Source organism: Haliaeetus albicilla, chromosome 16, assembly GCF_947461875.1.
Source record: "Haliaeetus albicilla chromosome 16, bHalAlb1.1, whole genome shotgun sequence".
Lineage (NCBI taxonomy): Eukaryota > Metazoa > Chordata > Aves > Accipitriformes > Accipitridae > Haliaeetus > Haliaeetus albicilla.
Window position 1 is genome coordinate 31,423,540 of NC_091498.1, and position 13,202 is coordinate 31,436,741.

The 13,202-nt window shown below is 69.6% G+C and overlaps 3 protein-coding genes and 3 non-coding genes across 6 annotated transcripts; 3 read left to right on the forward strand and 3 right to left on the reverse strand.

Annotated features, from left to right (window-relative positions):
* Nucleotides 1–331: 331 nt before the first annotated feature.
* CORO1B (coronin 1B) lies at nucleotides 332–4,943 on the reverse strand. The gene is made up of 11 exons (XM_069804216.1): nucleotides 4,861–4,943; nucleotides 3,800–4,048; nucleotides 3,591–3,713; nucleotides 3,366–3,495; nucleotides 3,075–3,256; nucleotides 2,745–2,864; nucleotides 2,569–2,673; nucleotides 2,342–2,487; nucleotides 2,191–2,248; nucleotides 1,459–1,752; nucleotides 332–1,011 (listed from the first exon to the last, which is right to left on the reverse strand). The coding sequence occupies exons 2-11, from the start codon at nucleotides 3,998–4,000 to the stop codon at nucleotides 886–888; spliced, it is 1,485 nt and encodes a 494-aa protein (XP_069660317.1). The 5' UTR covers nucleotides 4,001–4,048; nucleotides 4,861–4,943; the 3' UTR covers nucleotides 332–885.
* A 331-nt stretch (nucleotides 4,944–5,274) lies between these two features.
* On the reverse strand, nucleotides 5,275–6,774 carry GPR152 (G protein-coupled receptor 152). The gene is made up of 2 exons (XM_069804044.1): nucleotides 5,871–6,774; nucleotides 5,275–5,750 (listed from the first exon to the last, which is right to left on the reverse strand). Exons 1-2 carry the CDS (start codon nucleotides 6,772–6,774, stop codon nucleotides 5,275–5,277), a joined length of 1,380 nt encoding a protein of 459 aa, XP_069660145.1.
* A 1,458-nt stretch (nucleotides 6,775–8,232) lies between these two features.
* Nucleotides 8,233–11,007, forward strand: CABP4 (calcium binding protein 4). Its single transcript, XM_069804218.1, has 6 exons — nucleotides 8,233–8,558; nucleotides 9,330–9,360; nucleotides 9,841–9,984; nucleotides 10,081–10,190; nucleotides 10,587–10,734; nucleotides 10,848–11,007. The coding sequence occupies exons 1-6, from the start codon at nucleotides 8,316–8,318 to the stop codon at nucleotides 10,874–10,876; spliced, it is 705 nt and encodes a 234-aa protein (XP_069660319.1). The 5' UTR covers nucleotides 8,233–8,315; the 3' UTR covers nucleotides 10,877–11,007.
* Nucleotides 11,008–12,168: 1,161 nt separating this feature from the next.
* On the reverse strand, nucleotides 12,169–12,241 carry TRNAV-UAC (transfer RNA valine (anticodon UAC)). The gene has a single exon. It is a non-coding gene; the product is annotated as a tRNA-Val (tRNA).
* Nucleotides 12,242–12,412: 171 nt separating this feature from the next.
* Nucleotides 12,413–12,500, forward strand: TRNAR-UCU (transfer RNA arginine (anticodon UCU)). The gene is given in 2 exon segments: nucleotides 12,413–12,449; nucleotides 12,465–12,500. It is a non-coding gene; the product is annotated as a tRNA-Arg (tRNA).
* Nucleotides 12,501–12,994: 494 nt separating this feature from the next.
* On the forward strand, nucleotides 12,995–13,067 carry TRNAK-UUU (transfer RNA lysine (anticodon UUU)). Its single transcript has one exon. It is a non-coding gene; the product is annotated as a tRNA-Lys (tRNA).
* Nucleotides 13,068–13,202: the final 135 nt, after the last annotated feature.

The following is a 13,202-nucleotide window of genomic DNA, read 5'->3' on the forward strand; positions in this document are numbered from 1 at the left end:
ACCATCCTGGGACCATTGACCCCCCCCCCACCCCCAATTGCTGCACCCAGCTCTCTGGGGACACCGGCATATGGGGGTCCTCTGCCCCACGGCACAGTGGGTGCAGCATTGCTGGTGGGGGGGAGCTGCCCCCCAACTGCGTCCCCCCCGTTTCCTGCCCGAGGTGGGCGAACTCACACCCGCCAGTACTGTGCCTTCCTGTCCCCTGCCTCGTCCCCTGCAGCCTTCAGAGCTCCCTGGCCCCATAACGAGCCCCCCCAGCCCCATAGCGAACCCCCCTCAGCTGCCCCCCACCCCGGGTTCCTCCGCCCCAGCCTCACCTTGCACTTTTTTCTTATAAAGTCCTTTATTTGGAGTGAAAATATAGTTTTTGACCCTGCACTGTAAGGAAGAGGGGAGGGGGACAAGGAGGGGAGGGGGAAGAAGCCCCCAAAATATAAGGGGGACAATATTCCACAGTTGGGGGGCAGATTGTGCCCTGCCCCACAGGAAGCGGGGGGAAGACCCCAGCCCACCCGGGGACGGGGGGTGCAGGGGGTAGTGTTTGATCCCAGGAGCAGCCCCCAGCCCAAGGACATGGGGGGGGGGGGGCACGCAGGGAATGGTCCATGATTTGGGGGGGCAGCACCCAGTAAGGCAATGGGGGTGACTGGGGGGGGGGAGCTGCCAGAGGGACGGCCAGCCCTCCAACGGGAGAAGGACCCGGCAGTGGCGGGTGGGGGGAACGGGACCCCAGGGGGGGTGGGAGGGTTTGGGGGACCCTGGGGTGCAGGCATGGTCCCTGACAGGTTGAGGGGGGGGTCTGGGAGGGGTGGAGGGGGGAAAGGGGGGGCCGTCGTCCCCGGGCATGGTGGTCCCTGAGGCGGGGGGGGGGGCGGCAGGTCCCTAGACGTGGCCGTTCTCGAGGCGGCTGAGCTGCTCCTCCAGGCGGGCGATGCGCTGGCCCTGCTCCATCACCAGCACCCGCAGGGCCGCCACCTCCTGCAGCACCTCCTCCAGCCGCCCGCCCCCCTGCGCACCCCGCCCCACCCGTCAGCCACGCCTGCCGCGGCCACGCCTGCCACAGCCCCACCCACCACCACCACCGCACCCACCCCTCCTGGCCTAGCCCTTCACTCCCAGCCTGGCCCCACCCATGCTGGCAACCCCGCCCACTGCCCTGGCCCCACCCACTGCCCCACCCTGACCACACCCATGACACCCCCCACCCACCCACCATTCCAGCTCAGCCCTGCCCCTATCACACAGCCCACCCGCTGCCCCACCCGCCACCCAAACACGGCCGCACCCACTGCCAACGGCTCCGCCCCCAGCCTGGCCCCACCCAGCCACTGCCACACCCACTCCAAAGACCCCCCCCCACCCATTGCCCCAGCCTGTCCCCACCCCACAGACCTCACCCACCCCCCCGCCCCACCCAAATAAGCCCCACCCACAGAGGCCCCACCCCATACATACCGTGGGTGCAGAGGGGACACTGCCCAGGGCCGGGGGAGCGCTGAGGCGGGCGGGTGCGGCCGGGGGCGTGGTGGGTGGCGTGGTGGGGCCGGCGGCAGCGGTAGGGGCGGGGCGGTTCTCGTGGAGGAGGGTGCGTCGGTTCACCTTGAGGTCCCGCTGCTTGCTGGGGACGTAGGCCTGGCGCAGGGACACCAGCACCGGCCCCGCCGTCCGCCCCGCCACCCACTCCTCCGCCTCCATCGCCGCCTCGGGGCCCGCCGTGTCGGGGTACAGGTCATCCTGGAACAGGTCTGACTGCGCCCCCCCCCCCAACAATGTCAGAGGGGCCAACGGGACCCTCCCGGGGACCCCCACCCAGGCACCGTGTCCTGCCCGGGGAACCCACCCAGCACCCATGGGGACCCCCTCACACCCAGGCACCGTGTTCTACCCAGGGACCCCCACCCAGGGACTGTGTACTACCCAGGCACCCCCCGCAGCCCCCACAGGGACCCCCACCCAAGCACTGCGTTCTGCCTACAGACGCCATGCAGCCCCCACAGGGACCCCTACCCAGGGACTGTGTTCTGCCCAGGGACACCCCCACCCAGCCTGACTGGGGACCCCCCACCCAGGCACCATGTCCTGCCCCAGATACCCCACGCAGCCCCATGGGGACCCCCACCAGCCTGATTAGGGACCCCCACCCTGCTGCCATGCCCCACGGGGGGGTGGGTCCCAGTCCCCACTGACCTTCCTTGGCACCGTCATGATGATGGGCTCACACTTGCGCTCATGCAGCTTGTAGAATCTACCGGGGGGGGGTCAGAGGGGGTCATGGCGGGGGGGGGGGATGGGGACCACCCTCCCTTGTCCCCCCGCCCCTCTGTGTCCCCTTGCCTACCTGGCAATCTCACACTTGCTGACATCCAGCCCGCGCTTGGGCATCCAGCCCATGCCCCGCTGGGGCTCCTTGCTGGTGAAGGTGTTGAGAAAATGGATGTAGGGCGGCTCCTCTGTGATCTCAAAGTACCGGATGCTCGAGTCACCCTAGGGACACGGCGTTAGCGGGGTCCACGGCTTGGGGGGGATGACACCCGTGGGCAAGGTTGGGGCACCGCAGGGCCATACCTTGCCGCAGACGTAGACCACGTTGGTGTCGGGGTCGTAGAAAGGTAGCAGAGCCCCGTTGCTGGAGTCCAGCTCCTGCAGCCCCATGGGCTCCTCCAGATTCTCCTGTGGGGCAGCGCGTCAGCCCCGTGGGGCACCCCGACACAGTCCCGTGGGACCCCCGGGGTGCCCCTCACCGTGTCCCACAGCGCCAGCTGCCGCTCGCTCATGCGGCTGAAGCCGGTGGTGAAGATCTTGCCGTCGGCCAAGAAGATGGCCCGCATTGGCCGTGCCCCCTCGTGTGCCCGCTCCTTCTCCTGGTGGGGGGGACACCGGGCGGGGGGGGGGTCAGCAGCACCGTCCCGGCACCCCAAGGAGGAGCAGGGGACAGGGGCACCCAAGGGACACGGGGACAGTGGGGAGCACCAGGGGACAAGGGTAGGACTGGGAGATCTCCTCCCGAGGACCAGGGCAGGATGGCACCCTGGGGACAAGGGCAGGGTGACAGTTCCCCTGGAGGGACTCACGGCCACCACGGTGCCGCGACGAGGGTCGATGACGCGGACGCTCTTGTCCTTGCAGGCGGTGCAGAAGCGGGAGCCATCGCGGCTCCAGCTGACGCTGTAGATGAGGTCGGGGTGCAGCCCCTCCAGGCGGTACAGCTCCTCCGCTGTGCCCACGTTCCAGATCAGCACCACGTTGTCGCAACCTGGGCGAGAGCAGGGGTCGGGGGGATGTCACACCTCAGCCACGTTCCCCCCCACCGAACCCAAATACCCCGCCGTGGCCCCCCCCCCGCCCCCCGCCTCTCCCCGTACCTGCGCTGAGCAGGACGTTGCGGGCGGTGGGGTGCCAGGTGATGATGCCCACGCGCTTCGAGTGCCCCTCCAGCACCACCACCGGCTCTGTCAGAGGCTGGCTGAGCCCGTTCTCGGGGATCTGCCAGACCTGCCAGGGCAGAGGGGCCAGTGGGCAAACTGGGGGGGGGGGGCCCTCACCGTACCCCATCCCCGCCCCTGCCTTCCCCGGCCCCCTCCCCTCACCATGACGGTGCAGTCTTCCGAACCGCTGGCGATGACGTGGTCGTTGTGGGGACACCAGTCGATGTCGAGGACGGGGCCCGTGTGCCCGCACACCGTCGGGTACGATTTGTCGATGCGCCCGGTCTGGGGACAAAGGGACAAGGAGAAGGGGGTCACCCGCCAGCGTGGACCCCTTCCCTGCGCCGGTACCCCGGTATCGCCGCCAGCACCTTGTGCAGGGGCAGGACGAGGAAGGCGCCGCCGCCGCTGGCCTCCACGATGATGGCGACGAAGGAGGGGTTGACGGCGCAGAAGGTGCTGTCCCAAGTGACACGGGAGACGCGGATGTCATCGTAGCACTGCTCCGTCTTCACCGGCTGCCCAAAAACGTGCCGAAACTTGCTCTGCCGCACCACCTTCCGAAACGACATGGCTGGGGCGTACCCCGCGCCGGGGTCAGCGCCGAGGGCCGAGCACACCTTGGGGGGGGGGTTGTGGGGTGGGGACCCCCAAAATGTGGGGTTAGAGCCTGGTCCCCAGGCAGGGACAAGGGAGGTGGCACGGGGCACCCAGCCCTGGGGTGAGGGAGTGGGGGTGTCCCCCGCTATGGGTGATGGGACGCTGGGGGGGGGGGCTCGTCCCCGTCCCCCGCCCCGGGTAAAGGGCGGCTCGGCCCCTCCCGGGATCGGGAAGCCGGGGCTGCCCTGTGCCCGCCGGGCAAACAAACCCCTCCCTGCCCTGCCCTGCCCCACAGCGGGGGGGACTCGGGGAGCACCCCTGGGGACGGGGGCTCGGAAGGGGACAGGGAGCGTCCTTCCCGGGACGGGGACAGGGGTGGCCCCCTCCCGAGATGGGGACGGGGACAAGGGTCTTCCCCTGGGTAGAGGGACGGGGACTGTCAGGTCAGGGGATGAGGGCAGCGATGGGGACGGGGGGGGTCCCACTGGGTAGGGGGACAGGGGTGGGGACAGGGCTTGCCCTGCTGGGGAAGGCGACAGGGAAGGGGACAAGGATGGGGACAGGGATGGCCTTGCTGGGTAAGAGGACAGGGAAGGAGACAGGGCTGACCCCCGGGAAGGAGGATGTCGGGGGGGGACGACGACCTCGGGAGACAGAGCCGTGGCCGGTCGCTGCGGCTGCGGGTGGGTCCCCCCAGGCCGGGAACCGGAGCTGCCCCATCCCCGCGGCCCCGGGAGCCGCCGGAGCCCGCAGCGGGGCGGGGGCGGTTGCGGTGGAGGAGGAGGAGGACGAAGAAGAGGAGGAGGGGGGGGGGGGCCGTCCCCGCACTCACCGGCGGGCCGGGGCCGGGGCCAGGGCCGGGGCCGGTGGGAGCGGGCGGCGGCGCGCGGGGCCGGTGGCGGAGGCGGGAGGGGGCGGGGCAGGAAGTGACCGGGACCGCCCCGCCCCGCCCCGCCCCGCGCATGCGCCCTGCGGCCCCCCGGTGGGGTGGGGGTGGGGGTCCCCGTTACCGGGGCGGGGGGGTACCGGCGGGTCCGGTTCTCCGCGTAGTGAGCGGGCAGAGGTTCCCCCGTAGTCCCGGCTACCCTGGCCCCACGGGTGTCCCGGTCCCATCCGTGGGGTGGGCGGGGAGCTCGGCCCACGCGTGAGGCACGGGGGGGGGGGGGGGCGGACACCTGTGTCACCCCACAGCCGTGCTGGATGGGGACGGGGGGGGGGGACGGGGACGGAGGGGGAGGGGGGCAGCTCAGGGAGCTGCTGGTGGGGACGCCGGGGGTGTCTCGGCTGGTGGGGGGGTGACGGCCGGGGGTGGCACGGGGGTGGCACAGGGGGGTGGCACAGGGGCGATGGCAGCGGGTGGCGCGGGGGTGACGGTAGCCGGTGGCCCAGGGGTGAGGGTGGGTGGCACATGGGCAAGGGTGGCAGGTGGCACGGGGGTGACAGTGGTGGGTGGCACGGGGGTGACAGTGGGTGGCACAGGGGTGATGGCAGCGGGTGGCACGGGAGTGAGGGTGGGTGACCCAGTGGCGATGGCAGCGGGTGGCATGGGGGTGACGGTGGTGGGTGGCACAGGGTTGAGGGTGGGTGGCACAGGGGCGATGGCAGCGGGTGGCACGGGGGTGACGGTAGCCGGTGGCACAGGAACGATCGCAGCGGGTGGCACAGGGGTGATGGCAGCAGTTGGCAGGGGGGTGAGGGTGGTGGGTGGCACAGGGGTGACAGTAGCCGGTGGCACAGGAGCAACGGCAGCGGGTGGCACAGGGGTGAGGGTGGCGGGTGGCACAGGGGTGACGGCAGCAGTCGGCACGGGGGTGAGGGTGGTGAGTGGCACGGGGGCGATGGCGGCGGGTGGCAGGCGGGCGAGGACGGCCCGCGGGAGGCCCGCGAGGTGGTGGCAGGCGCGGGAGCCGAGCAGCAGGTAGAGGCAGGGGTTGAGGCAGCTGCTGAGGTTGAAGACCAGCCCCAGCAGGTAGAGGAGGTGGCTGGGGACGCCGGGGACCACCAGCTCCAGCAGCTGGGTGACCTGGAAGGGCAGATTGAGCAGCGCGTAAGCGCTCAGCGTGGCCACCACGATGCGCTGGAAACGGACGGGCGGGCGGCCGATTTGGCCGCGCCGGCACCGGGCCAGCGCCAGGGCGGTCCCGTGGCAAGCGAAGACCACGCTGAAGGGCAGCAGCCCCTCCACCACCACCTCCAGCCAGCGCATCGGCACCTCCCAACTCCCCCGGTTCCTACGGCACACCACCAAACCGGGCAGCGGCTCGACCACCCACGACAGCGCCGCGTCCGGCACGCTGCAACCGCCCGCCGCCAGCCAGGCGGCCACGCACAACGCCGCCGGTAAACGGGCCGGCCGCCGGCACCGATACCAGAGCGGGGCGGCTACCAACAGGCAACGGTCCAGGCTGATGGTCGCCAGCAAGAAGAGCCCGCTGTAGTAGCCCAAGCCGTAGAGGTACTGGTGGAGGCGGCACAGGGGGGTGCCCAGCAGCCACTGCTGACCGTGGGCCACCGTCCAGATCTGCAGGACCGAGTTGGCGAGGAAGAGGAAGTCGGAGGCGGCCAGGCTGAAGATGAAGGTGGCCAGTCCCCGGCACCGCAGGCGCCAGCCCGTCAGCCAGAGGGTGAAGGCGTTGGCCGGCAGCCCCAGCGCCGCGCAGGCCACCATCAGCTGCCCGTCCCATGGCAGGGTGCCGGGGGGCAGCAGGGACAGGGTGGGGGGCAGCGTGCCATTCCGCGGCTCCATCGCCCGCGCTCCAGCCCTGCGGGCAGCACGGGCGGCTCAGGGTTGCGGGAAGGGGTGTCACCCCCTCCCCTGTCACCCCCTCTCGTGTCACCCCATCCTGCAGCACCATGCCATCGCCCACCCAGGCACCCCCCCTGAGCCCCCTGACTCACTGCAGACTGGCTTTCTCCTGCCCTGCCCTCATTTCAGGGTGCCCCCGCACCCCCCCCCATGGCCTGTGGCATCCCTGTCCCCTGCCAGCTGTGCCACCCCATGCCCACCGAGTCCATCGTGCCCCAGCTGAGCCCAGGGATACGCCACCAGCCCCTGCCCCGGGGCTTCAGGGCAGTAAATAGTGTAGGACCTACCTTAATGGTGGGGAGAGCTCAGCTGGAGGCGTCGGGTGGGGGGGTACCCGGCTGTGGGGTGCCCTATATGTGGGAGGGGCTGCAGTTTTGAAGCTTGTCTACTTGTCTCCCCCTCCAGCTTCTCCCCTGGCAGTGACACACACCCCCGCCAAAATCTCTCAGCCTCGCTGGCACTGACCCTGTGCCTGCGGGGGGCCCTGGGGGATAACTCCAGCCCTGCCTCAGTTTCCCCACGTGGTGTCGGGAGGGTGTGTGGGAAGTCCGCTGCCTGCTGCCCATTATCAGGCAGGGCAGCTGCTGCAGGCAGGGAGGAAGTGACCCCGTTATTGCTGCAATGGGACGGTGACACGGGGCAGGGGGGGCAGCCGTGGGGCAGGACCCCTTTTCACCTGTGACCACCCAGTGCTGGGCCCTGTGGGGCATCCAGTTGGGGGGTCTGGGGCAGAGGGGACACCCCCGCCCAGGGTGGGGGGCACGGGGACACGTCGCGGCTGTGCCAGCGGGTGCGTGCGGGGACCGGTGCGGTGGCATCTCCGCGATGGCATCTCCCCACTGTGCGCTGGCTTCCTGCTGCCACCCGCACGGCGGATGCTGAGCCGGGCTGATGGTATCGCGGGGGCATGGCGGGGGGGCTGGGGGCCTGCGCCCGCCACGGCACCCGCGGTTGTCACGTCCCTGCTGGGGCGATGGGTCCCCGTGCTGGGGATGGGTGGCTGGGCTGGGGACGCAGGTGGTGGTTGTGGGGTGAGAGCACTGGGGACGTGGGTTGGTGCTGGGGACACGGGTGGTGGCCGTGGGGTAAAAGCACTGGGGATGTGGGTCGGTGCTGGGGACACAGGTGGTGGCCGTGGGGTGCCAGCGTTGGGGACGTGGGTCGGTGCTGATGCAGGGACTCCAAGGGTGGCCCCAGGACGTGGCGCTGGGGACCCGGCTGGTGGCTGAGGGTGCCGTGGCCGCGTGGCTCTGCCCCGGCGCGAGGCCACTGAAGGTGGCGGTGGCCGATGGCTGTTTCCTGCCGCTAATCGCCGCTAATTGGCTTTGGCTTGCCCAGATCCAGGGACCCCACGGCGGGGGGGGGTGGATGGACGTGGGGGGGCCACGTCGAGGCGTAAGAGGATTTCCCTGCCTCCTTCTTAAGGCTCAGCCGCCTCGGGGTCCCGCTCCGTGCCCGCCTGCCCACCTGGCCCCAGCCCCATGCCACGCACCCGGGGGGACAAAGGGGCCCCCAAGGACACGGAGGCCCCGGGCAAGGGGAAAGGAGGGGAGGTGGGTGAAAAAAACCCCAAAGCCCCCGAGGATGGCGGCCCCCCGAGCACCAAGAGTCCCAGCTCTGAGTCCCGGCACGGCGGCCATGGGCAGAAGAACAGCAAGAAGGGGGACCCCCACGCTGCCGCCGCCAAGACCTACTCCCCCTTCCTCAACACCGTCTTTGGCAAGGTGGGGGCAGCCGGGCAGGGGACGGGGACGGGGGGGGACAGTGGGGATGGAGGGGACATGGGGACAAAGTCAGGGATGCTCTGGGACCCCAGGGATGGAGGGGAAATGGGGGCAGTGGGGATGGGGACAGGGACAGTCCAGGAGCCTGTGGATGGAGGGGACAGAGGGGCAGTGAAGATGGGGTGGGGGTTGCTCTGGGACCCTGGGAATGGAGGGGACACAGGGGACAAGGTTGGGGAAACTTTGGGACCCTGGGGATGGAGGGGACATGGAGGCACTGGGGATGGGGTCAGGGGTGCTCTGGGACCCTGGGGATGGAGGGGATATGGGGACACTGGGGATGGTGCTGGGGACACCCCAGGACCCTGGGGATGGAGGGGACACCCAGGGGGACAGCCTGGGAAGGGGCACCTGAGCCAGCAGTCCTCTGCAGTGGGACACATCCTGCTCCCCCACCTCCAGGAGTATGAAGGCAGCACCCATGGGTGCTGGGCAAATCCCATTCAGAACCTGGGGTTCCCAGGCTGGGGCAGCCCCAGGGTGGGTGGCAGGAGATGGGACACGGGGGGCCAGGGCAGGGCGGGTGAGGGGGTGCAGGCATGGGGCAGGGCAGGGCTTTGCCTCCAATCCCTCTAATCCCTCCCGCTGGAGTTAATTTTGGCCCACGCTTAACGAAGGTGACACCGTGGTTTGCTGGGAAGGCGGGGGGGGTGTTGGAATCGAGCCGGGTCTGATTCTGCCCCCCACCCTGTGTGTGCCCGGCTGGCCCAGGAGCGGGAGCTGTCGCCGGAGGAGCTGGATGGTGAGGAGGGGGGTGATGGGGGGCTGGGGTGGGCCGTGGGTACGGGGGGCACGTCCTCATGGAGGGCTCTGCCACGGGGTCATTTGCCATGGTGGGCTGTGCCATGGGGTGCAGTGCCGTGGGGACACATGCCATGGAGGGTTCTGCTGTGGGGACACGTGCCATGGAAGGTTTTGCCATGGGGACACGTGCCATGGAAGGTTCTGCCATGGTGGGCTGTGCCATGGGGTGCAGTGCCATGGGGACACATGCCATGGAGGGTTCTGCCATGGGGACACGTGCCATGGAAGGTTCTGCCATGGGGCACAGCACCATGGGGACACGTGCCATGGAGGGCACTGCCACGGGGCGCAGTGCCACAGGGCCACGTCCCACGGCACTGCATCCAGGGAGGGTTCTGCCATGGGGCGGCGCGGTGCCTGGGGGACCCCCACGCCTGATGGGTTTCGTGTGCCCGCGTGCGCCTGCATGTGCGGGCAGAGCTGCTGGACGCCTTCAAGGAATTCGACACGGACCAGGACGGGTACATCAGCTACAAGGACCTGGGCGCCTGCATGCGCACCCTGGGGTACATGCCCACCGAGATGGAGCTCATCGAGATCTCCCAACACATCAAGATGAGGAGTGAGCGTGGGGCCGGGTGCCGCGGGGCTGGGGCGGGTGCCGCAGGGGCAGGGGACGGGGCGCGGGGTGCTGAGGTTGTGCCTTTCCCGCGTGCAGTGGGCGGCCGCGTGGATTTTGAGGATTTTGTGCAGATGATGGGGCCGAAGTTGCGGGAGGAGACGGCCCACATGGTGGGCGTGAGGGAGCTCAAGATCGCCTTCCGTGAGGTACGGCCACCGCCACGGGGGACCACGGCCACGGTGGGGCAGGGGGACCACAGCCATGAGGGTGACCGCTGGCACAGAGGGGACAGGAGCCCTGGAAAGACCATAGTGGGGACAATGACCGTGGGGGTGACCACAGGCACGGAGGGGACAGTGACCACAGGGAGACCATGGGGTGACTGTGACCATGGGGGAACGGTGACTGTGGGGGTGACCCACTGACATGGAGGGGACGGTGACCATGAGGAGACCATGATCACGGGGGAACCGTGACCATGGGGGTCATCACAGGCATGGAGGGGATGGTGACCAGAAGACCAGGGGGTGACCATGGCCCTGGAGGGAGGGTGATGGGGCCGATGGGGAGGGTGACCCCCCCCCAACCTGCGGGCACCGTAGTTCGACGTGAACGGGGACGGGGAGATCAGCAGCGCGGAGATGCGGGAGGCCATCACGGCGCTGCTGGGGGAGCAGCTGAAGGCGCAGGAGGTGGATGAGATCCTGCAGGACGTAGACCTCAACGGGGACGGGCACGTGGACTTCGACGGTGAGGGACCCCCCCTCTTCCCACAGCCCCCCCCGCCCCACGGCACGTGGTCGGGGGCCGTGATGGGTGGCTCAGCCCCGGGTCGCCTCACCCCCTCCTCCCTCACCCCACAGAGTTTGTTATGATGCTGTCATCCCGGTAACGAAGCTTCGGGGCAGGAGGGGACACGCCCCTCTCCCATCCTTGTCAGGCACTCCCTGCCTGGCCGACCAGCCCAACCTTTCTGCCAGCATTAGGGTTCAGAGTGAACATCTGGGAATGGGGCAGACATGAGACACCCCCCCCCGACCCCAATAGTCCCCGAGGGTGGCGGCAGGACTGGGAGGGGGGCTGGGGGGGCCCAATAAACCCCGTGATCAGAGCCAGAGGTGAGTGTCTGTTGGTCATTGGGAGGGGACGTGGGGTGGGATGTGGGGTGGGACCGTCCCCAGCCATCCCCGGCAGGCAGCGCAGGCTCTGCCCGGGGTGTGAGCTGGGGCTGGGGGGGGGGCAGCTGGGGACACGGGTCAGCGTCTGGGGGACGGGGACGGGGGGTCCCACGGGGGACGGGGACAGGGGCTGCTGCTCCTGGGTGGGGGCAGAGCAGGGCGAGCTGGGAGGGGGAAGGTGGGGCAGGCAGGGTGCAGGCAAGGTGCGGGCAGGTGCACGCACAGTGCAGGCAGGGTGCAGGCAGCTGCATGCGGGGTGGGGCAGGGTGCAGGCAGGGTGTGGGCGGGTGCAGGCAGAGTGCAGGCAGGGTGTGGGCGGGTGCAGGCGGGATGCGGGCAGCTGCCTGCGGGGTGGGGCAGGGTGCAGGCAGAGTTCAGGCAGGGCACGTGCACGTGCACGCTGGGTGCCTGCTCTGCACTCCTGCAGGCACGAAGCCCCTGGGGAGCCCGCTGGGGTGCAGGCAGGCATCGGGGGTGCGGGCAGGACCCAGAGGTACAGGCAGGGCCCGGAGGTGCAGGCAGGGCGGGGTCACCGGGTGCGCTCTGCCATTGGCTGCATGATCCGACTTGCTGCAACTAGCCGGCCAATCAGCACACACCAATTAACGAGGGGGCGTGGAATAGCAGCCTTCCGTGATGTTTACTCAAACGGACCGGCCAATCAGCGTGAGGGAGGGCAGGGCTCAACCAATCAGCAGAGAGCACGGTGCTGGCCAATAAGCACACGTCTCCCGCGCCAGCTGGCCAATCAGCACGCGGGGAGCCCACGTGCAGGGCCACAGGCAGGGCTGGGGGCGCTGGGGGCGGGGGGCCGAGGCCATGCCCTGCTCCTCCCCCCCCCCAGTGTCACCAAGTGACCTCCTCGGGGACCCCCCCCACCCTGTGGATGTGCCCCCAGGGGGTCCCCACACCCCCCCCGGCTGGGGACACCCCCTGGCAATAAAGGGGACCCTGAAATCGGGGGTCGTGTCCCCCCCCCCAAAAAAAACCAAACCGTGGGGCCGGGTGGCTCCACTGGGGCTCGAACCCAGGACCTTCTGCGTGTAAAGCAGACGTGATCACCCCTACACCATGGAGCCGGCTGGGGGCAATTCCCCCGGACCCCCCAATCCAGCGGGGGAACCTGGGGGGGACACACACAGGCAGAGGGGACCCCCCCATGCTCAGTCCGGGGTTGGCAGAGCCCGGCCTGGGGCCAGAGCCCACCCTGGGGTGCCCCCGTTCAGGGTGGGGGGGGGCGGTCCTGGGGTGGCTCTGTGGCGCAAGGGAGAGCGCGTTGGACTTCTAACGGGGGGGGCGGCCATTCAAAGGTTGTGGGTTCGAGTCCCACCAGAGTCGCTGCTTTTGTTGGGCGGGGGTGGCAGCAGACGACAGGACCCCCAGGACAGACCCGGGGGGGCTAAGCCCCAAGGGCTGTGGGGTCACCCTTTGGAGTTAAGTCCCCATGGGTTTGACCCCCCCATTTCTGCCAGCCTACACCTCCCTTTTCTTGTTGGGGGGGGGAGAACAACTGCCCCAGGGACCTCCAGACCACCCCAGGGGTCGAAGGGGCACTTGGGGGGGTGTCTGGGGGACATGGAGGGTCCCCCGATCTGGCCAGGTGCCCACCCCGGCTCAGCAGGACGCGGGGGGAACAAAGAGCCATGGCCCCCAGGCAGGGGAGCTGTGGGGGCCGAGGTGGGGGCCATGCAGATAGTGGGGGGGGGGGGGCACACCCACGGTGGCATTGCAGGGGTGGGGGACACATGTCAAGGTGCCCACGGTGCCAGCACATCGAGGAGGAAGGTTGGGGAGCGTGTGCCCCCCCTGGCACCCCCCCCACACCAGGAGCTGCCCGGGTAGCTCAGTCGGCAGAGCATCAGACTTTTAATCTGAGGGTCCAGGGTTCAAGTCCCTGTTCGGGCGCTGCCACCCCCTTTTTGGGGTGCAGAACAGCTGTGGGGAGTGGGTGATCCCTCAGGGAGGGGGGGGCATAGCAGTGGGTCCCCCAGGGATCAGTGTTGTCCCCCATCCCCGGCCTCCCCGCCCCCCAGAGCAGAC

What these genes read in the sequence shown, in the direction of transcription:
- CORO1B (XM_069804216.1), bottom strand. Translation starts at nt 4,000, where the DNA reads ATGTCGTTTCGGAAGGTGGTGCGGCAGAGCAAGTTTCGGCACGTTTTT. An exon ending in GTCGCGGCACCGTGGTGGCC is followed by an intron (nt 2,865 to 3,074) that starts GTGAGTCCCTCC and finishes CCCCCCCACCAG; the next exon opens with GAGAAGGAGCGGGCACACGA. An exon ending in TGGTCTACGTCTGCGGCAAG is followed by an intron (nt 2,488 to 2,568) that starts GTATGGCCCTGC and finishes CCGTGTCCCTAG; the next exon opens with GGTGACTCGAGCATCCGGTA.
- GPR152 (XM_069804044.1), bottom strand. Translation starts at nt 6,774, where the DNA reads ATGGAGCCGCGGAATGGCACGCTGCCCCCCACCCTGTCCCTGCTGCCC. An exon ending in CGCCCGCCTGCCACCCGCCG is followed by an intron (nt 5,751 to 5,870) that starts CCATCGCCCCCG and finishes TGCCACCGGCTA; the next exon opens with CTGTCACCCCTGTGCCACCC.
- CABP4 (XM_069804218.1), top strand. Translation starts at nt 8,316, where the DNA reads ATGCCACGCACCCGGGGGGACAAAGGGGCCCCCAAGGACACGGAGGCC. An exon ending in GTCGCCGGAGGAGCTGGATG is followed by an intron (nt 9,361 to 9,840) that starts GTGAGGAGGGGG and finishes ATGTGCGGGCAG; the next exon opens with AGCTGCTGGACGCCTTCAAG. An exon ending in CGGGCACGTGGACTTCGACG is followed by an intron (nt 10,735 to 10,847) that starts GTGAGGGACCCC and finishes CTCACCCCACAG; the next exon opens with AGTTTGTTATGATGCTGTCA.